The sequence below is a fragment of the Spermophilus citellus genome, assembly GCF_964194105.1.
Source record: "Spermophilus citellus genome assembly, chromosome: 13".
NCBI lineage: Eukaryota > Metazoa > Chordata > Mammalia > Rodentia > Sciuridae > Spermophilus > Spermophilus citellus.
Genome location: NC_138193.1, coordinates 71112832 through 71134679, shown reverse-complemented (window position 1 = coordinate 71134679; position 21848 = coordinate 71112832). Strand labels below are relative to the sequence as shown.

General features: G+C 40.5%; 1 protein-coding gene across 1 annotated transcript in view; it reads left to right on the top strand.

Moving 5' to 3' along the window:
* The first annotated feature begins 6935 nt into the window (after positions 1-6935).
* The window catches only part of EML6 (EMAP like 6), a 260325-nt gene continuing 245412 nt past the window's right edge, over positions 6936-21848 (top strand). The window contains exons 1-2 of the mRNA XM_081264735.1: positions 6936-7034; positions 7867-8601. Coding sequence (XP_081120861.1) covers positions 8405-8601 — 197 coding nt within the window. The 5' untranslated portion in view covers positions 6936-7034; positions 7867-8404. The remainder of the gene's footprint in view (positions 7035-7866; positions 8602-21848) is intronic.

Genomic DNA, 21848 nt, shown 5'->3' with positions numbered 1-21848 from the left:
AGATGTAGCTCAGTGGGAAAATTCTTATCTAGCGTGAACAAGGGCCTGGGTTTAATCCCTGGAACAGAAACCAACCAAACAAACCAATAAAATAAATTATTTTAAAATATTTTTCCTTGAAGTTAAATAATTTAGCTAGGTTATGTCTCCATGGAGACTGTATCATCTTTTTTTTTTTCTGGTATGTAGTTAACTGCATTAATCTGTCAATTCAGTTCTTATATACCTCTGTTTTTTTTTTCTGAACATTTTTATATTCCATTTATTGGCTTCTCTAACTTAGGAACACCAATGATCTGCATGTTGAGTTAACTTTGTGCTCTATCAACCAACATCTCTTATTTTAAACTACTTGTCCTTTCTCCCTGTGTTCCTTGTGATGAATTCCAGAGTTTCTTCCATATGGTAGTTTGATTTCCAGTTCTTCTCTATTGTTTCAAATTTATCCATTAGATCCCTAAATTGTATTAATATTTTTGAATTATTTCTTTAGCTTAGTTTTTCTTTTGTTTTTACGATCCATCTTTAAACTCTGGATATTTTAAATCCATGTTGTAACTAAGTTCTTCTGTAGTAGAGAATCTGCTTCTTTGACAAATTTTCTTCCACACAGATGACCTCATCTACCTTTTGAATATAATGTAATTTCCTTCAGGATTTAGTTTGCTTTTGATGTTTTCTTTCTTTTCATTTTGCTCCTGTTTGACAGGGGCAGCTCTTAATAGATCATTTATCTTTCTGATATTTCTTTTGTGTACAAATTCTTCTTGACATACTTTCCACCTTATCTGGGAATTAGTTGATTTCATAACTACAGTTTGAGTTGATTTCATAGCTGGTGCTGCTTTTTATCTACTTTACTGTAACCTAATATTGGAAAAGTGTGGAGGATAAGGATGAAACTTATCAGGACTGAGTAGTTTCTGATAAGGGACAAGCCTTTGTTTTTTATTGATATCCTATAAAATGACCAGTTCCAGGGATCATTCCTAGTAGTCACAGACGTATCTCAATCCCATGGATTCTGAATTATTCCTTTCTCTTTACCTAGTGCCCTGATTATACAGGTCCTGGTAAAACTAATTCTGCTGAAAAGACCAGGTACCATGTAGGGTCTTCTCCATCTCCACCTCTAGAATTGTATACTTATTCTCTCATTTGATTTTTGTAAATTGGAGAATATTGTGAGAATTTCCATGAGTTTTACAATTTACCTTCTGTGCTTAGTATTAATTCTTGAGAATCTTTTCCCTATAGAAATTTGAAGAGAAAAAATTTTGTGCTTTTTCCTTTATTCTTCTAGTATTTTTCTCATCAGTTGTTTAATAATAATAAATTAATCTACATCTTGGATTGGGAAGTATTGGGGTAGTGACTATACAAGGTCTGTATTTGGACAGACCTTGAATTTGACTCTGGTTCTGCCACTTATATCATATAATTTGGTTAAATTACTTATTATCTCTGGGTCTTTTTACTCACTTTATAATGAAAACAGCTATCATTCATAGGGTTGTTGCAGAGATTAAAAGAGATAAGAAAATAAAATGCTCTCTCTCTGATTCCAACAGTATAAGAAATATATGTATATATACATATATGTATGTACATACATATGTATGCATGTGTATATGTGTGTGTGTTGTGTATGTATACATATTATGTGTGTGGGGGGAAACTGAGAATTGAACCCAAGGCTTTGCATATAGTAGGCAAGTGCTCTACCACTGAATCACATCGCAGCCCTTTTAATTTTTTTAATTTTGAAACAGGGTCTTGCTAGGTTGCCCAGGTTGGCCTCAAATTTGTGATCCTCCTGCTTTGGCCTTCTGAGTATCTGGAATTACAGGTGTGCATTGCCAGGCCCTGCCAAGAACACTCTATTTTTAGGTAGGCAGATAGTTGCCCAGAATAAAGACTACTTGCTAGATCTCCTTGCAGTTGTGTATGGTCATGTAACTAAACTGAGACCAATAGGACATAAACAGAAGAGACTAGGGGTAGCTTTGAGGACCTTCCTTTTAAAGGCAGCCCAACATGTGCTACTTACCTATTCTCTTTAAAATGTACTTGGAATGTACACATGGTGGCTGGTGCTCTATCTTGAACCATGAGGTTCAGGGACAGCATAGCAGAATGCTGGCTTACTGGGAGTAGTGAGTATGAGTGGATTTCTAAGTAGAGCCAGCATATTAAGTCTGTATCACCTCCAGGTTTTTTCAAGAAATAAAATACTATCAAGGCATATTACATCTGTTGAGGGTTTGTCACTCAGAGGTGATCCTACTCTTACTAATTTATTTCATAATTCTTAGTGGTTGAGATCAGACTCTGGCTGGGCATAGTAGTACATGCCTATAATCCCAGAGGTTCAGGAGCTGAGGCAGGAGGATTGTAAATTCAAAGCCAGCCTCTGCAATGTAGTAAGGCCCTGAGCAACTGAGTGATACCCTGTCTTAAAATTTTTTAAAAATTAAAAAGGTCTGGGGATGTGGCTCAGTGGTTAAGTGCTACTGGAACAGATCCTGGAGCCAGAATGCCTGAGTTCAAAACCAGCCTTTGTCACTACTATGTGCATTCTTGGTCGAGTTACCTAAACTTTACTTTAGTTTCTTCATCTGTAAAATAAGGAAATAAGGAACAAATTCATGGATATTACTGGGATGAGGTCATTTAATACATGCAAAGAAATAGTTACAGTGACTGGAATATAGTAAATGCCATTCATTATAATAATGAGTTATACTCATGGTTTTTCAGACTGCTTGTTTCCAAAGAATATGACTAAGACTTACATCACACTTTCAAAAAACTCATGTCTGTTGGCAATAGGAATGGTTAACATTTCTACAATCCTTTATAAATTGATTCTTTCAACATACCTATTGCTTAGTTTCCACAACTATACTGTGAGTGAGTATTGTTATACTTTATTAAGTGAGGAGAATAAAGATCAGAGAATTAAGTGATTTGTCTAGGGTTACAACTGCTACAGACCCAGAACTTATTCCCAATTCATCTAATAATCTAAGGAAGTATGGTGGTCATTAGTTAAATTAAAGATAACTTAGGAAATGTGCATGTTCCATTCATTTCCATTTGTTTAGGAGGGGCCTTTCAACATACTTTTATATTTCCGCTGAAATAAGTCCCTTTCCTTCTGGTTCATTGCCACTATCTTTAATGTAGCATTTCAGGTATCATCTCAGACCTCCAATACCTCATGTCTTTTTTTTTTTTTTTTTTTTTAATTTAGAGACAGGGGTCTCACTGAATTGCTTAGGGACGTGCTGAGGCTGGCTTTGACTTGTGATTCTCCTGCCTCAAACTCCCAAGTTGCCAGGATCACAGGCATGTGCCACTGCTCCTAGCATACCTCATTTTTTGGTTATTGATTTAACTAGCTATACATGACAACAGAATGCATTTCGACTCATTGTACAAAATGGAACACAACCTTTCATTTCTCTGGTTGCACACAATGCAGAGTCACACCATTTGTGCAATCATACATGTATATAGGGTAATAATGCCCATCTCATTCCACCATCTTTTTCACCCCCAAACCCCCTCCCCTCCCCTCACTCCCCTCTGCCCAATCCAAAGTTCCTCCATTCTTCTCTTGCCCTCCCCTGCCTCCCATTTTGGATCAGCATCCATTTATCAGGGAAAACATCTGGCCTTTGGTTTTTGGAGACTGGCTTACTTTGCTTAGCATGATATTCTCTAGCTCCATACATTTGCTTGCAAATGCTATAATTTCATTCTTCTTTAAGGCTGAACATTATTCCATTGTGTATATATACCACAGTTTCTTTATCCATTTATCTATGAAAGGGGCATCTAGGTTGGTTCCACAGTTTAGCTATTGTGAATTGAGCTGCTATAAACATTGATGTGGCTGCATCACTATAGTATGCTGATTTTAAGTCCTTTGGATATAAACCAAGGAGTGGGATAACTGGATCAAATAGTGGTTCCATTCCAAGATTTCTAAGGAAGCTCCATACTGCTTTCTAGTGTGGTTGCACCAATTTGCAGTCCCACCAGCAATGTATGAGTGTACCTTTTCCCCTACACCCTCACCAACACTTACTGTTGCTTGTATTCTTGATAGCTGGCATTTTGGCTGAAGTGAGATGAAAACTTAGAGTAGTTTTGATTTGCATTTCTCTAATTGGTAGATATATGGAACATTTTTTCACATTTTTGTTGATTGATTGTATATCTTCTTTTATGAAGTGTTGGCTCAGTTCCTTAGCCCATTTATTGATTGGGCTATTTGTTTTTTTAAATTCTTTATGGAGAAGCTTTTTAGTTTGAATTGATCCTGTTTATTGATTCTTGATTTTATTTCTTGTGGTTTAGGAGTCTTGTTAAGGAAGTCAGGTCAAGCCAACATGATGATGATTTGGGTCTGCTTTTTCTTCTATTAGGCACAGGGTCTCTGGTCTAATTCCTAGGTCCTTGATCCACTTTGAGTTGAGTTTTGTGCAATGTGAGAGAAAGGGATTTAATTTCATTTGCTTCATATGGATTTCCAGTTTTCCCAGCACCATTTGTTGAAGAGACTATCTTTTTTCCAATGTATGTTTTTGGTACCTTTTCTAGTGTGAGATAACTTCATTATACCTCAGTTTTGATTACTATTTTTATTGTTATTCCTCTCTTCAAAAATTAATTCAAGTACTCTTCATTATTTAAAAAAAAAAACAGTACAAACCTCTATGTTCAGCTCCATTTGCAATCTTTTTTTGTTGTTTTAAATAATTTTTTAGTTGTCAATGGATCTTTAATTTAATTTATTTATTTATATATGGCACTGAGGTCAGAATCCAGGGTCTCACACATGCCAGGCAAGTGCTCTATCACTGAGCCACAACTCCAGCCCTCCATTCATAATCTTATATCCCCTTTCACAATGAATTTTCTTTTTCACAAAAGTGGGTATGTTCTAGATCTATATTATACCCCTACTTTTTTGGAAAATTTTTAATAGACCCAGGTAGAATGCTCTTTCAATTTATTACTTATCTCAATTCTACCTACGTCTTTTTTTTTTTTTTTTTTTTGGTACTGGGCATTGAACCCAGGGTCTTGCACATACTAGACAAGTGCTCTACCACTGACCTACATTTCCAGCCCTTTTAAATTTTTATTTGAGACAGGGTCCCACTAAGTTTCCCGGGTGGCTTTGAGCTTGTGATCCTCCAACCTCAGCCTCCCTAATAGCTGGGAGTGCACCAATTGCCTTCCTATTTCTTACATGAAATTTCTGCTGACTTCTTATATCTGGAAAAGTTCTTTCTCTCCCGAATTCCTACATAGAAATTAATGTCTCTATATAGTTCATTTGGTATGGTTTTATGGCATGGTATCATCAACTCTATTTTTTCTTATGTCTCTGCTATGGTTTGAATGTGTTTCCCCAAAAATTCATGTATTAAAAACTTACTCTTCAAATTCATATGTTAATGGTATTTGGAGGTGGAGCCTATGGGAGATAATTAGGGTTAGATGAGGACATGAGTGTGGGGCCTCCATCATGGTTTTATAAGAAGAAAAAAAGCCCTTAGCTAGCAAGCTTGCTCTTTAACCATGGATTGCCCTCTGCCATGTTATTATGCAATAAGGCATCATCACCAGATGCCTCATGCCATGTTCTTTGGCTTCCCAATCTCCAGAATCATGAGCCAAATAAAATTTTCTTCATAAGTAATCCAGTCTCAGGTATTTTGTTATAGCGATAAAAAGCAGGTGAAGACAGTACAAACCTTTTTCTGACCAAGTTTATTTTTATTTTTGGTAGTGCCCTTATTGCCTAGGCATTGCCATGAATATTTGTAGATTGTTTGCTTTAAAATAAAGAGGCAACCAATTAACATCTTCATTGCTGGAGTCAGAAACTGTCATCTAAGCTGGCAGTTCTAAGCTTCTGGAGCCTTTCTTACCAAAGGACTGTATTAAGGCTTGAGGTAGACTGAAAAATTGAGAAGGCAATTTCATTGTGAGCATGGAAAGAATGTTCCAGATGTCCAAATCTATCAACCTTTTGCATGCTCTTACTCACTGAGATTTTGAAATCTCCTTTTCCCCAAAGCTGGCTGTGGCCCCAGTTTAAACACAGGCTGCCTCAAAACACTGTGGAGTCATAGTTTACCTCAGGCAGTGTTTGGGAAAAAAAAAAAATGTTACCAGCTTCTGCCTTTCAGGGACAAAGTAAGTTAGTTATTCCTGGTAAGAGCACCTTCCCGCTTCCAAATCTGGTTATCTTTTAGTAGCCACGCCCTCTAATTTAGGAGGCAGGTCACACAGATCACATGCTAGGATTTTCTTAAATTTGGCAGTACTGCACTTGAACAAGTTAGAATCCATCTGAATAAATGGAAAAACTGAAGTAGGAACAAACGAGCTTGATTTAAGTGGTAGTGCAAGGGAGGGATGTCTAGAGCAAGGGAATCTTGAGGCGGGCTGTAGACTTTCTCCACTCCAACTCCACTGCTCCCTCGAAAGACACGCCCTCCGACCCCGCGTCTCAGACCCTGTGGGACGCCAGCGCCCGCTAGCAGCCGCCGTAGGAGAGCCGGGGTCCCCCGCTGAGGGAGCACCGCAGGCTCAGCGCACGACCGCACTGGCCTCTACAAGGCCCGCATGGGCGCGCGGAATCCTGGGATTTGAGGTCCGCTTTGAGCGCTCCCCCCGCCAGCCGGGATAGAGAGGACTACACTTCCCAGGATGCACCAGGGAAGGGGCCGCCGGGGCGGGGAAAGGAGGGGTGGCCCATCCCTCTCGGGCGTCGGCGTTTCCTAGCGCCGCAATCTCGCCTAGTAACCGGTCGCAGCTGTCCCCGCAAGCCGCATTGTGGCCCCGCCCCCGGAGCCCCGACTGGAGGAAAAACCTGTCCCCCGCGGCGCCCCAGTGACGAGGCCCATCCCTGGGTGCGGGAGGCGGGGAGGGTAGGGAAGCGCAGGCAGAGGATTTCACTCGCCGGTGCGGGATCCCGGACGCGCCGGCGGCACTCGCTAGCAGCAGAGGTTAGAGGCGGAGAGAACAGGGATGCTCCGCGGGCGAGGCAGAATCTGGAGTGGGAGGAATGCAAGAAGCCGCCAGGGCTACAGCGGGTGCGGGTCGGGGTGTCCCTGCGGGTGGGCATCTCTTGCACCACGGCATGACCGTGTGTGTGTGTGTGTGTGTGTGTGTGTGTGTGTGTGTGTGTGTTGGGGGCCTGCGGGCTATCCCCAGTGGTCCCTCGCCCCCTTGGTCCTATGCCCCCCGCCCCCAAGTCCAGAGGCAGACCCAGGAGCCCGCGGGACCCTGTCTAGCACAGAGTTTCCTGAGAAGTGGTGCACGATTTTTGCCACTTGTTAATTTTTAAATTTCTCTGGACCCAGGGCATTTGTAGGTAGTGTTCTCCTTCCTCCAACTGCACTAGTGCCTGGTTTCCTCTCCTCCGATTAAGAAAATCTTTTATAACGCTTGAGATTGGAGTTGCTGATTAGGGAGAACTGCTAAGTTCTTTATGGTTTTCTCAGTGGAAAGAAGGTTCAAAGAGGATACGAATTTTAATCACATACATGACAGCTAATTGGAGCATCTAAACGATGACCATTGCATGTTCGGCTGGTTTAATGGGGAAACAACAAATGTTCTTTCAAATCAGATCAACAACTACCAGCCAGCAGTATTAGGACATATTTCACATCATTAACGAGATCGATCTGAAGGGAGTAGTTGGCAATTAGGTGGGGGAAAACCAACAACAAAAAACTTGGTTTAGTTTGGGGATCATTTTCTTGGACTAGGTGACTTATGCAAAAAAAAAAAAAATCTGTTTCTTTCTTCCTCGGTCTCGCATCCTGGATATAGACTGTCAGTTTCGGATCCAAGGACGGTGATGGCAAAGCTTACTTGGGCTGCCTGTCAAACCCAAACTGTCACGGATTAAATCCCGCTGCCTGCTGTGAAGCCCCTGTGCACTGCAAACTTAGTGAGCGAACTGGGTAATCAGTGGTTGGATATGCAGATCTCTGACTTAAAAGGCGGGGTGACCCCCCCGAGAACATCTCCCAGGGGCCGAAGCCCGCAGGTGCAGTGAGGCGCGCGCGCGCACGCGGGTGCTGGCTCCCCCGAAGCCGCTTCGCCCCGGGGGAGGGAGCCGGGGCGCCCGGCGGGGTCTGGCTGCCGCGCACCGGCGGCCGCGGCTCGTCTCCGGCGGCGGCGGATGATGGTGGCGGCCGGCGCGCTGGGCTGTGCCTGTGCGTCGCCTCGGAAATCAGCGCCCGGCGCTGCACACTGAGCCCTTGCAGGTCCGCAGCAGCCCGAGCCTTGGCGAGGACAGACCCGGCGCGCAGGGTCCAAGGACCTGCGCGCAGGGGGGCCGGGGGGCGAGTGGGGTCGGCTTATCATGGCGGATCGGACAGCTCCCAGCTGCCAGCTCCGGCTGGAGTGGGTGTACGGGTACCGGGGTCACCAGTGCCGCAACAACCTGTACTATACAGCCGGCAAGGAGGTGGTCTACTTTGTGGCTGGGGTCGGGGTGGTGTACAACACCCGTGAGCACAGCCAAAAATTCTTCTTGGGACACAACGACGACATTATCAGGTAAGGGGTGAAGTGGGGCGGCGGGAAAGGGTTGGGTGGAAGGATGGAAGGGTGGGAAGAAGAACGACCAGCTGGGCTTTCCCAGGGTCAGATCAGGGAGCCCCATGAAAGAAAAGATTCTCTCTGGAGCCTCATGGAATTACAGAGGGGCTACTGATTCTGGGGCTAGGGGAGAAACAGAGTGTGGGGGGTGGGGGGGCGGTGCAGGTGGGGAAGAAGAGATCTCTTTTCTCTTTATCCTTCCGGAAGTCTTTTTAATTTCTAAGGAGTTAAGTCTTCTGATGCTTATTTTGGTGGTTCATTTCTGCTACAAGTGGAAGGACTGGGTACCTATTAAACACTTCTTTCCCTGCTAACTAGGTAAATGGTAGGACCAATAGATTAACCGTGGGTATCATCTTTGGGAGGCCCCTCAGTAGGTTCATCAGCAAGCAAGTGGATTTAAAAAAAAAAGAAAGAAAGAAAGAAAAGAAAAAGGAAAGGAAAAAAATACAAAGAAATTTTGCTACAGGTAATTTGGAATCTTCATCTCAGGTGCTCTGGACCTTGGAAATTTCTGCAGTGGGTGTGGAACCTTGTTCTCTAATATTTCACTTTGTCGTGTTTTAATGCCTAAAGCATATTTACACACTAAATGGATGCTTCCACAACATCACTACGGTTATAAAAGGCTGGCAGCTGCTAGACCACAAAATCCTACCAGGCATCCCACAGACATAGTCCAGCACTGACCGCTAGAACTCCATTGGTTGAATAACCATTGTAAGGGCCTTTCCTGTTAAATTGAAGGGGACATATTTTGATTCTTGGCCCTATCCTCTCTATGGACCAGACACATTTCTCTCCTGCCCTTGTCAGCTTCTTGTGTGGCCAAACAAGGTGTGGTCCAGATGCTGTTCATAGGGAATCCCTTTCCGCCTTTGGCAGTTAAGGAAGATTTCCATGATATGGGAACCTCTGCTCACAAGGAAAATGACTTGCTGAGGATAGACTACAACTGACAGAGATCATATTTTTACCTTCCAAACTTGTGTGTTTCACTGATGCAGAACAACTTCCATCAGAATATTGCCACTGTTACTCTGCTTTTCACAATGAAATAAGCAATTAAATATTGTAACACCAATAGTCCTAATTTTTCATTGGGGTAAATGACTTAAAATATTAACTTCCGCCTCCTAATATTGTGCTTATATTCCTAAGCTTTTTTTTTCCCTCCTGAGACTTAAAGTAGAAAACTTGTTACAGAAGGTAAAATCTTAATGTTTGAAACTACAGGTGTGTGTGTGTGTGTGTGTGTGTGTGTGTGTGTCTGTCTGTCTGTCTGTCTGTGTATGTATATACATGTCTTTTTTGAAGATTTCAAGTACTTGAGCTCTAATGTTCTTGAGATTTGGTGGAACTTAGTAAAACTTTCTTCATGTCACATAAGACAAAATAGCTTTCTCTTTTCCTCCCTGATATGGTAATGGTTGTGACTGAGGCATCCTTACTTAGTTCTGTCCTGCAGATTTTGCCTCTCTAAATGCCAGGCTGATTATTAAAGTCACAGGTGCAAATGATTAACAGTGACTCATGAAAAGGTTAAATGTTTAAAAATTTAAACCCATTATGTTTTTGCTCTGTCTTAATGCAGTGCTTTCCATTACTACATCAAAATAAGATGTAGTCCTTTGGGGGAAGGGAGAGAGTGGCAAACAGAAAATTCCCTGGGGTTAAATAGTATTACTTGGAGAATTTGAACTCTTAATCCTCATTCTTTCTCTAATAGGGGAAAAATTAAAGGCACCATTGAAACTAAAGGTGGGAAAAGGGTGGAGTTGCAGTAGACTGTTGTTATGATGAGCAGCAGTGGGGCTTCAAGGCTATCAGGCTTGGATGATTACAGAAACACACAGAATTGAGGAAAGGTGCATGAGTTATTTGTATAACTGGGTTTGTAGGGAGGCTTACTTGATGGAAAAAAAGATAATTTATCTTCTATTTATTAAGGTAATGGTTGTCTCTTTATGCTGATATTGACACAGTAGTAAGCCTGACTACAGAGAAAGGACTTTATTGCTACATTCTCCAGGTTATTTGATTGGGTCTGAGTATGTATAGTTGAGAAGAGTTCCCGAATATCCATGTATGTCTTTGCATGTTGGAATAAGATTAAGTCCAGTGGGTTCAAAAACATAAACCATAGATCATTATATAATTGAGAGCTGCTATTTTGTTTTATCTTATATATTTAAGTATCTTTTTCTGGTGAAGGCAGTACATAAACCACAACAAACAGTCTTTTATCTTTATGCATTTTTGTATATCTCAGCATACTACTGTTTTTCTACTTGAAATACTGAGTTTATCATTGAATGGAGAGAACTACTGCTAAGGTTTTAATGCAAAAATATTTTGGCTTTTTGGAATCATTGCATGAACATTAAACTTCTGACTCTTGATATAGTCAAATGAGATAGTGCAAGTAATTGTGCAGTTGGTACTTAGCTTTTACATTAGTTTGAAAGATATATTCCTGTGCATACATTTCCTACTGCTTTACTTGTTGTGCATTGTTGCCTAAAATATTAACTAGAAGGCAGCCCAACAAATATTGGTAACAACACACTCCATTTTTGTAAAACAATGTGCTTTCTGAGATCATGGTGAACCTTAATAATGATGTAGGATTTGGCAGAGCTCATTAGAGCTCAGCATATGTGTTTTCTTGCTTTGACAGGCTATGTATTTGACTCAGGTTTTTAAAAATGTTGGTATGTGAGGCATGATATGATTTATTGGATGTGGAGGCTTGTCGTATTCTTTCAATGCAGATAGCAGATTAGAGAATGATGCTGTGTTTTAGCTCTGATAAGATTGTGATGGGACAAGGAAATACCGAAAGCAGCATTTACTGTTGGGCTAGCAACAGGATTCAAATCAGGCTTGAAGGCAAGGACAGTAATAGGGGCTGGAATAATTACTAACTTGATTTCGACTTCAAGTAGCAGAACATGACATAGAATGGGAGTAAATGAAAGAAAAGGTCATGAACACATTGGTTCCTGTCACCTGTTTTCCATTTTCACAGTGATTCCGGTTGAGACATTAATGTCCTGACTCTGGATCCTTATATTGTTTCTGGGGAGTTCCCTGTCTCCATTTTCTTCTCCCTTATTTTATGGTTCTCTGTTGCAAGGGAGGTCTATCTGCAGTGCTGTCTTAGGGGAAAAGACACTGATTTTTGACATCACACACAGAACCCACTCTGCCATTTACTGCAGGCATTGAATAAGTGGTGCAGCCTCTCAGGACCTTCTTTATTTGCAAAATGAGGGTGACAATAGCTAAATTGCAGAGTCGTTGGAATTATTAGAAACAACATATAGAAAGGGTTTAGTGTGGGGTCTGGCCCTTAGTTGGTGCTCAATAAATGTTCTTAGTAATAGTGGTAGTATTTAATTAAATTAATTGAACATGTACACATCAAAAGCAAAGCAGGGATTCTTCATTGCACTCAGGCAGAATTCCAGACTCCTTTGTTTTCCGTTCTCTTGGACCCTAATTTGCTGTTATATCTTTATTTTCCATTTAAAAAACCTCAAGTTGTTTGCTTTCCACTTGGCAATAATATAATTACTCTGTTGTTTCCTACCTCATACAGGAATAATTTATCTTCCTCCTCCCTCAGCCTCTCTCTGTGCAGCCTAGGTCTGCTACCAGTTGGGTGACTATATCATCAGGAAAACAGCTACTCTGTAAAATAGGGCTTACAGGTATTCACTTGAGTTTTTGTGAATATTACATACAAGGTGCCCACTACAGGGGTCCTGTTGTTATCCATATCCTGCAAGGCACCATCTGTTTCCCTCTCGCCTTTGCCAGGAGACTTTACCATCCTCAGATGAAGGGATGCAAGTACTCCTGAAGTTTTGTATCTTTTGTGACCAGTGCTGCCGTGTATCTAGTGCCATTCTTTCATTCTGAGTATTTTCATTTGTAAATATATTTGGGGTCCTTGATGTTGAGAATGGATCTTAACATAAGCAGGGCTAACATTTCCTGAGCACCAGACTCAGAACTAAACGTGCATACAGATTTGTCTCATGCATCCTCTCCGTAACCCTTCGAGGGAGGCAGAGTTGCTAACACCAGCCCACTGGTGGGTCAGCAGAGGCACAGAGTTGAAGTGTCACCCTCTGGCAGACTGGAGAAATCAGATCAGTCTGATTTCCAAAGCCCAATGCTATTGCTTCACTGGTATACAGCTGCTTATTTTTCTTAGTCACTGTGGTTCCTATCACTGTACATGGTCCTAACCAGAACTCAGTAGGCTCTTTCTTTTTTTTTTAATTTTTTTTTTAGTTTTATATGGACACAATAGCTTTATCTTGTTTTTATTTATTTATTTATTTTTAATGTGGTGCTGGTGATCCAACCCAGTGTCTCACTCATTCTAGGCAAGTGCTCTACCACTGAGCCCCAGCCCCAGTCCCTTTTTCTTTTTTTTAACATTTTTTTAAACTAAAAAAAAAATAAATGTCAATGGACATTTATTTTATTTGTTTATGTGCAGTACTGAGAACTGAACCCAGTGCCTCACACATGCTTGCAAGCACTCTACCACTGAGCTACAACCCCAACCCAGTAAGCGTGTACTTAATACCATTTATCATCTGTTTGTATATAATTCCTGGGCTTTATTTAAGAGTACTTGAAACAGATTTCTAGAGCTCAGTCTAGAAATGGAATCATGTTCAAGTTCACATTAGAACATCCCCACTTTTGAAACAATGATTTGAAATAGTGATCTGTGGGAGACATTTAATTAAAAATTGTGACATGGATAAAATAGACTAGTGTGGCAAATACACTTGTACTTGTTGGGTTTCAAGAGAGCGGGCTAACAGCCAAGATTGGGCCTGGAGTATAGGGAAAGCAGGTTCACATGAAGTCCTGGAGATATGATTTCATTCTTATTTTTTAGTTTCTTGATCAGTTTTAATAGGGGAAGTGTGGAGGTACCTACAAAGAATTAAATTTATATTGGGTTGAGTGCCTACTTTCTACCACACACTTTATGTCATCTCATTGAGCTTCACCACTCTGGGATATAGCCTCATTTTTACAGGTATGCCTCTGAGAGGGAAGTAGATTTAAGCAGAGTCACTCAGTGGGATCATCCTAGTATTCATTGGATCTCCCTTTTTCTGTGCGTTGGCAAGAGCATGAAGCAAACACTTTTGATGAAAGCTATGGTTTGCTCATCAATGATCTCATTAGTGTTATTAAGTTATAGTCTATTTGGTTATTTCTGTTAAGATTTACTTATTCTCTAAGTTGGGTGGTTCTTTCTCATTGGTTTATTACATCTAAAATATGCCAGGTGCAGGGGGTGTGGCAGGGAATATGATGAAGATCCTGCTCCTTGAAGTTTACGTTCTGGTGAGGGAGGCCAGGAGTGCCTTCAGAGGAAAACAGCTTGACTGAATGGTGATAAGTGCTAAGACAGAATAATCATAGAACAGGGTTGGGTTGGGTAGGGGTATGGAAGTGACATTAGATAAGGTTTGCAGAGCATCTCTTTAGGGAGATGGCATCTCAACTGGTGGGAAGGGGCAGACAGGTGTAGGTATGGTGGCAGAGGAGAGAGTATTGCAAAGGTGTTAAGGTGGGAAGGAGCTTGCTGTGCCCCGAATTCTGGTATAGACACCCAAAGAAAGACCAAGGTCACCATAATTCTCATTCAGGTTATTAAAGCCTCATGGGTTTTGGTACCATATGTCCTAGATTTCCCAGGACAGTCACAAATACTCCATTCAGTTATTGTCAAGGGTATACTTTTCCTTGCCACACCATGGATTTCAATTTTTAATTCAGAAATACAAACACATTTTTACTTGAAAAATATAGTTAGCATATAAGGGTCACTGGTTGAAAACATTGCCCTGAACTGTACTACATGATAAGGGATGATATCAGCCCAGTGGTTAGTCAGAGAAGTAGATTTCACTGTGGTGAAACTGTTCTATGGCAGCATCTCCAAGAGGCCATCCTGCTCACCTTCAGTCCCCAGGGATGTGGATCAGGACACCTTTGTAATGGAGGTGACATTTTGCTGCCAAGAAAGGAGAAGGAAGCTCTAAGAGGGTTGACTCTTCCTCCAGAAAACCATTCAGATATCCATCCTTTTGCCAGTGGACTGCACACCGTCAGTGACTGGGCTCCTTTTGTTGATTAAGTTTTTCAGGTGTGGATTGGTCAATTTCTAACTGCAAAGAGTTCTCAAATATCACTTGTGTCAGGTGCATCTTCTGGGCCCTTGCTAAAATTCAGATGTATGTCAGTAGGTCTGGAGTGACATACTGCAGTTCTAACCTGCTCCCAGGTCCTGCTGATGTGGCTAATCCACAGAGCACATTTTCAGCAGCAAGATTCCAAGGACTTCTTTGGTATGTTGCAAAGCTCAACAGACCAGTGCTTTTCAACCCAAAAGGTTGCAAGCTGATGAAGTAGACTTGTCTTTTTGTTGTTGAGTTGTAAGAGTTTTTAATTTTGATGATGTCCAATTTGTGTATTTTTTCCTTGTATTTTTAGTGTCATAACTAGGAAACCAGCACCTAATCCAAGATCAAAAAGAATTACTCCTGCATTTTCTTCTAAGAGCTTTATGGTTTTAGCTTTTACATTTAGTTTGATGATCTGTTTTGAGTTAAAATGTCTTATATGATATGAGGTAGTACTCTGATTTCAGACTTTTGCACAAGGTTAATTGTGCTAACATCATTTGTTTAAAAGTTTATTTTCCCCCATGAAATAGATTTGGATGCCCACAGTCTTTCAATTCTGCTAGCAGGGTACCCATTTCTCTACACAGAAGATGCTGAATGTTGAGGGACCCAGAAGTGGAAATAACCATTAAAAAGATTCATCTAAAAGTATTAGAAGTCAGAGGCTTTGGTTGCTGCCCTGTATTTGTAAAGATGCTGTAGACCTTATAAAGGACATATAAATTTTATATATTATAAAACAGAACCATTTAAGCCTTTCGGAACCAGTGTAGTATTTAGTAACTGTGACTTAGGGGCCAGAAATTGTGTACACATTTAATTCATGTATTCTCAATTCATTTTTTAATTTTGTTTTTTTTAAGTTATTGATAGAACTTTATTTTTATTTATGTATATATGGTGCTGAGAAATGAACCCAGTGCCTCACACATGCTAGGTAAGTGCTCTACCACTGAGCTACCACCCCCGTCCCACTCTCAATTCATTTTTAAAAATGAATTTGCAATGCACAAATAAAAGAAAAACAAAAATGGATTTTCAGATTTCAACCTTGCTGTTGGAAGACAGGTCTGTTGAGCCGGCCACTGGTAGTGGTAATATAGAAAACAGATAGATTTGTGAGAGATGTTGGGCTTTTATTTCTACCTCTTTATTAGTTTGTTTCTTTCTTTCTTCAAGGGGAAGTGGGTATCTGAATGGCTTCTACCATGAAGCTGAAGGATTTTGGAATTTCTCACTAATTCTCTGCCACTCCTTTCCCATCAGCATAGACAAGAGAGCAACAAGCCAACTCTACCCTCTGGAGATAGAAGAACATCTCTGTACATAAACAGGCTGGTCTGAGTATTATTATAAGACTATTCAGGGGGCTGGGGATGTGGCTCAAGTGGTAGTGCGCTCGCCTGGCATGTGTGAGGCACTGGGTTCGATCCTCAGCACCACATAAAAATAAAATAAAGATATTGTATCCACCTAAAAAACTAAAATAATAATAATGATAATGATAAATATATAAAAAAGACTATTTAGGATTATTTTAAGGTTTGAGCCTTCTTTTTTAATTTAAGTTTAATTCCTGTTTAATAATGTCATTAAAACATTCTTTTGTGTTCACTGTGAGTTGATTTTATAGATAATAAGAAAATAAGACCTACGATGGGGCTGAGGTTGTGGCTCAGTTGTAGAGTGCTCACCTAGCATGCATGAGGCATTGGGTTAGATCCTTAGCACCACATAAAAATAAAATAAAGATATTGTGTCCACCTAAAAAACTGAATGTATGAAATAAGACCTATGAATAATGGATTGTCTTCTAAGTAAGGGATTATCAGTAGCAAGAAATTAAAACTTTTTCAAAGAAGCACAATTAGGGAAGGGATTACAAGGTGCAAGAAAATTTTGGACCTCGATTATAGGGAGTATGACTGCCACTTATGCACTGCAGCTAGTCTGTTTCTATTTCTTTCTCTTGCTAGTGTCCCCATGTGTCACAGAGATTCACATACCTGCTTCTCTCTGAATAAAATATTTGCTTTTTTTCTGGCTTTATACGAGCTGCTTAACTCAACAATTCATTTTACACATGACTTACCACCCTTGCTCCCCACCCACCCAATCTGTGTCAGTTCCTATGTCTGTCCAGCTTGGTCCTACAAAACCGTCTGAATCAGTCTTATGAGTCCTGAGTCCAAATTCTCAGGAAGGACAATCTAACTGACCTAGGATGGGTCATCGTGTATACCCAGTGACATCACTTGTTGCCTGGAGGGTGAGACTGTGTTACAGAGGGTTTCCCTTTAAGGAAAATCATCTAATAAGGGCTATGGACTGAGGAGAAGCGAATGGCATCTGTACTGTAGAAGCTGGCCTAGAAGTAGAAGCAAATCAGTTTTGATTCATTAGAAACAAGGCTGGAGATGAGAAGTACTGAATTGAGGGCAAGGAAAGGGATATCAACAGGGTTTAAATTTACAATATGGGTGATCTGCTGTGTAATGGAATTTTCATTTCTCAAAAGAGGCCACACCAGGTATCTCTGGGGAGTGCTGGCTCATCCCTGCACATGACATTTGGGCTGCCTGAAACGACCTCTCATTTCTCTGCTTGCAGAGTCTTTTCCTTTCTTCAACCTCAAAGCCAGTGTCGTCTCTCCCTGAGGTTTTATCTGACAGCTCCAGACTATTTTAGGCCATTTTTCCTTTGTGTGTCTAGACCACTATTCAGAAGCCTCCCTTAAAGACTCATTCCATCCTGCTGCATTTGTTGACTTACTGCCTCTCCACCTGCTTGAATTCCGTGTTGGAATCCCTATACCTAGAGCCTTGTTCATGGGCATACTCAGTACATAATATATTTTTATCTGTTCTTTTGTCCTTCATATTGGCTTGAAGGATCAAGGTGTGAAATAGGGGTGAGATTTTACATATACTTTGTGAGAAGAAAATCCTGAAAATATTCTGAGCTGGCACTGAGAAGCAGGCTTCAGATTTTTTTTTTAAAGAAATATTTGGATGGCAGTAATGACCAGTTCCTCTGGTGTTTTTAAATTTGACAGCAAATTCCACCTAACTTCCTTCTACTGATCTACTGGTCTGAATGGAAAATATAGCTATGGAGGAGACATTGTTTTCTCTTGAAATGTGGTCATGGACTTTACAAGGAATGAAACATTCCTTTTAAATTACTTGATTTTTTAACTGTATTATAAGGACAATATTGATTTGCATCCCTTCTGATTTAGCAAACATATGCTCTTTTGAAGTAACTTGAAAATATGATTTATAAGAGGGTAATGAAATCTAGGTGTGTACAGAGATTGTAATATAGCACCTGCCAGCTCTAAATAAGTTTAAGTCTTTCCTAGCCCAGAAGAGTTTCTCCTAAAGATATAGAAGGAGTTCTAGGGCAGAAATTTAGGGGATTGCAGAACATCACTTTTGCAAGATAAAGAACAGTTTGACAAATGAGCAGAAAGGGAATAGAGGAGGAAGAAGGTAACATCAGGAGGCAATGTCTTGTACAGAGGTCCCGGAACTCATAGGAGCAGGGTACCCCAAGGGAAGAGAGAGTACTCTAGCTCAGCACTGCTAGAGTGAAGGTTGGAAGATGAACTGCATTAGGGGATATAGACTAGATCACTACGGGATTTATTTACAGCTCATTCCACAAGTTGTGGGGACCAGTGAAGGGACTTAAAAGGGCAAGACAAGGCCAGTTAACATTTTAGGAAGATCATAAAATGTGGGAGACTTTTACTTTATTAAAAGTCTTTTATGATTTTTCTTTTCTTTTATTATTCTTTCTTATTCTTTCTTCCTTCAATACTAACTTCTCTGAAGAGGGAGCATGGTATTGTGCATGGGGATTGGGTTCCGTGGGACCAAACTCTGTTCTGGCTGTTTCTAAAACCAGACATGTAACTTCTTGGGCTTTGTTTTCCTCATCTAAAAATGAAGAGACTGAGTCTCTGATTCTGAGACTCTGTTTCCATTTATCCCTTCATTTTCTCATTTCTCATTTATTCTTCAACATGATGAACTGGTTTTTACTTCTGCCAGCCACTGGAATCATTCTTTGGAGTTTCCCAAGTGACCTTGAGTGCTACGTGGGCATCCCACTTAACCTCTTCTACCGTTGACCACCTTCTAATCAGAACCCTTCTGTTTTTTTGCCCTGTTGTTGTGGCCCTGATGTTTTCTCTTACTGCCTGACTGCCTTTGTCTGTCTCTTCTCCCCAAGTCTACCTCTTATATACAGGGACTCCCCAACATCACTTATCAGATTTTTCTGCCAAAAAATTTATGACTTTAAATTAATCATGAGAAATAGGCCAAAGCAAATTGAGGGACATTTTACAACATATCTGGCCTATCCTTTATCCTTTGCAAAAATAATTTCATCCTCATTAAAAAAAAAGACAAAAGCAGAATGAGTGTCCAAGTTCAAAAAAGTCAAAAAAGATACTACAAATGTCCCATGTGCTTTGTATTGGGGTGGAAAGGAGTTTATAAAGGACAGTATTGGGATACCAGGTGAAGGTGAATGTGGGACCATATATTAAGAAACCTTGGCTTAGAGGAACAAAAATGCTTTACAACAAAGCCTTTTGAGTGCATATATATTCCCAAAACGGTGTGAGGTACTGGGGAATCCAAAAGTGAGCAATATTACCTCAAGAAACATATAATCACAAGGACAATACTCAACATAACTGTGCAGCTGGATATTGACTGTATGGAAGTTAGTTGGCCCAGGTATGTGAGAGCCTTAGGACATAGGCCTAATTTCCATTCTTGGGAAGGGTGGAAGTCAGAGAGGGCTTTCTAGAAGAAGGAGTATCATTAGGGTTAGGTTGTGGACTGGCCACTCTGGCTGCAGTGTAGACAATAGGTTAGAGGAGAGAAGGTCTAGGGGCACTTGAAGTAGCACAGGTGTAAGATAATTTTGACAGTATTCAAGGCAAAATAACTAATGTATTATGAAGATTCTAGATTCCTGATGACTAATTAGATACAGCCAGAGAGAGTGGGAGGGCAGAAAGAAGAGAAGTAGAAGGTGATCGGCAAGGTTCTGACATGACCAGCTGGAGGGATGATGGTTCTCATTCACTAAAATAGAATGAGGAGTAGGTGCAAGGCCAGGGGAAACTGAGTTCCGCTTTGAACATATAATCATGCGCTGTATAGTGACATTGTGGTCAAGGAGAGACCACATAAACGACAGTGATCTCATCAGATTCATAATGGAGCTGAAGAACTCCTATTGCCCAGTGATGTCACAGCTGTCATAATGTGGTGCACCCGCTCACCTGTGTTTATGGTGAAACTAGTAAAGCAAACCTACTGAGTTGCCGATCATATAAAAGTATAGCACATATGATTACGTATGGTACATAATAATTGATAACAATAATAAATGGTTGTGTTATTGGTTTATGTGTGTCCTATATTATAATATTTATGTTATTTTAGTGTGTACTCCTAGTTATATATAAAAAAAGTCACTGTAAAATGGTATGTCATGTGACACTAGCACCAGCCTTGTCTGTTTCATGTTTACTATATCCTTTGATTGTGTCAATCACGTTGAGTGATTGACCTGTGTCATCTATGTTTTGTAAATGATGGTGGCACAGTGACACAACTGTTTAACAGTGCAGCTCTCAGAATGTATCCATGTTGTTAAAGGGATACAAGACTGTATTTACATTTGAGTCTGTGATATATATGCTAGAGATGACTAGGCGGGTCAGGAGAGAGCCACAGGAGTTGTAGTATGCTTATAGGAGTGGATAAGATGTCCCAGGGAGTGCAGGGAGGAAAGAGATGAGGTCAGGGTCAGGACTTCCAGGAAGATAGATTTTATAGACTGGAAGAGAAAGAGGTACCTGTGAAAGATGGTAATGAAAATAAACCAAGAAAATGGAGAGCTCTGGAAACCAAGATCAGGGAGGATATCAGGGAGGATGTCAAGGAGGAGACTCGACTGGATCAATAGAATAGAATCAGGTGTCTCTGGAAAAGGGCCCAGTGGATTTTGCATTGAGGAGGTTATTGATAAATTGCTTTTACTACTAAACACTGGAAATATTATTTTTCTGTGGATTGTACTTTTATCTGGGTTTTAAACTTTCTGTTATAGCAGGGTCATTTCCTTTTAGTTTTCTTGTTACATCTCCTTTATATATTTTGCTCATGCTCCAGTGATTTTTATGCTGCAGTGGTAGCAAGCAGCATCACAGCTTAATGACTTCTATTGCTAGCAGAATTGCTCCTCTTCTTCTTTTATTTTTCCCTCTTCTTCTTTTCTGACAATAAGAGATATTGTTATAGACATTGCTTCTTGCCTTGTAGGTCTATTTCTCTGCATAGTAGACATGAACACAATCACTTTGGCCAGACCATGTCTATCTGTGTGAGAGCCTGACCTACTGACAATGAATTCCTAAGTCATCCTTCTTGCCTTGAGTAAAACTCAGTTTCTAGTTTATATGATAAAAAATATCATGGAAGAGGGATAGATTCTAAAATGTTTTATAATTATTTTCTTCCTATATGTCACTTGAATTTTTGTGTAATCTATAGAAGTGAAAAGATAATTAAATAAACATGTGTTTAGTGTTCATTGTGTCAATGACAGTGTGCATGCCCCAGTGACTGCTGTCCAAACAGGATGCCTGAGTCCTCCCTCCCACTCTCACCTCTCTTGTCCAGTCAGCTCCCAGTCCGTTGATCTTGTCTCCATCTTACTGCTTCTGTCTAGTTCACGGCCCCTCAGCTTTTGTCTGAACTGTTACAGGAGCCTCCTAACTGGTTTTCTTGCCTCCATTATCACTCTTCTAGTCCATCCTTGGCCTGGCTAAACTTTAAAAAATTACAGATTTATGAGCCCACTCCTAAAGATTCTGATTCAGTAGATCTGAAGGTGAAGCCCCCAAATCTGTATTTTAAAAAAATCTCCCAATAGAAATATAGA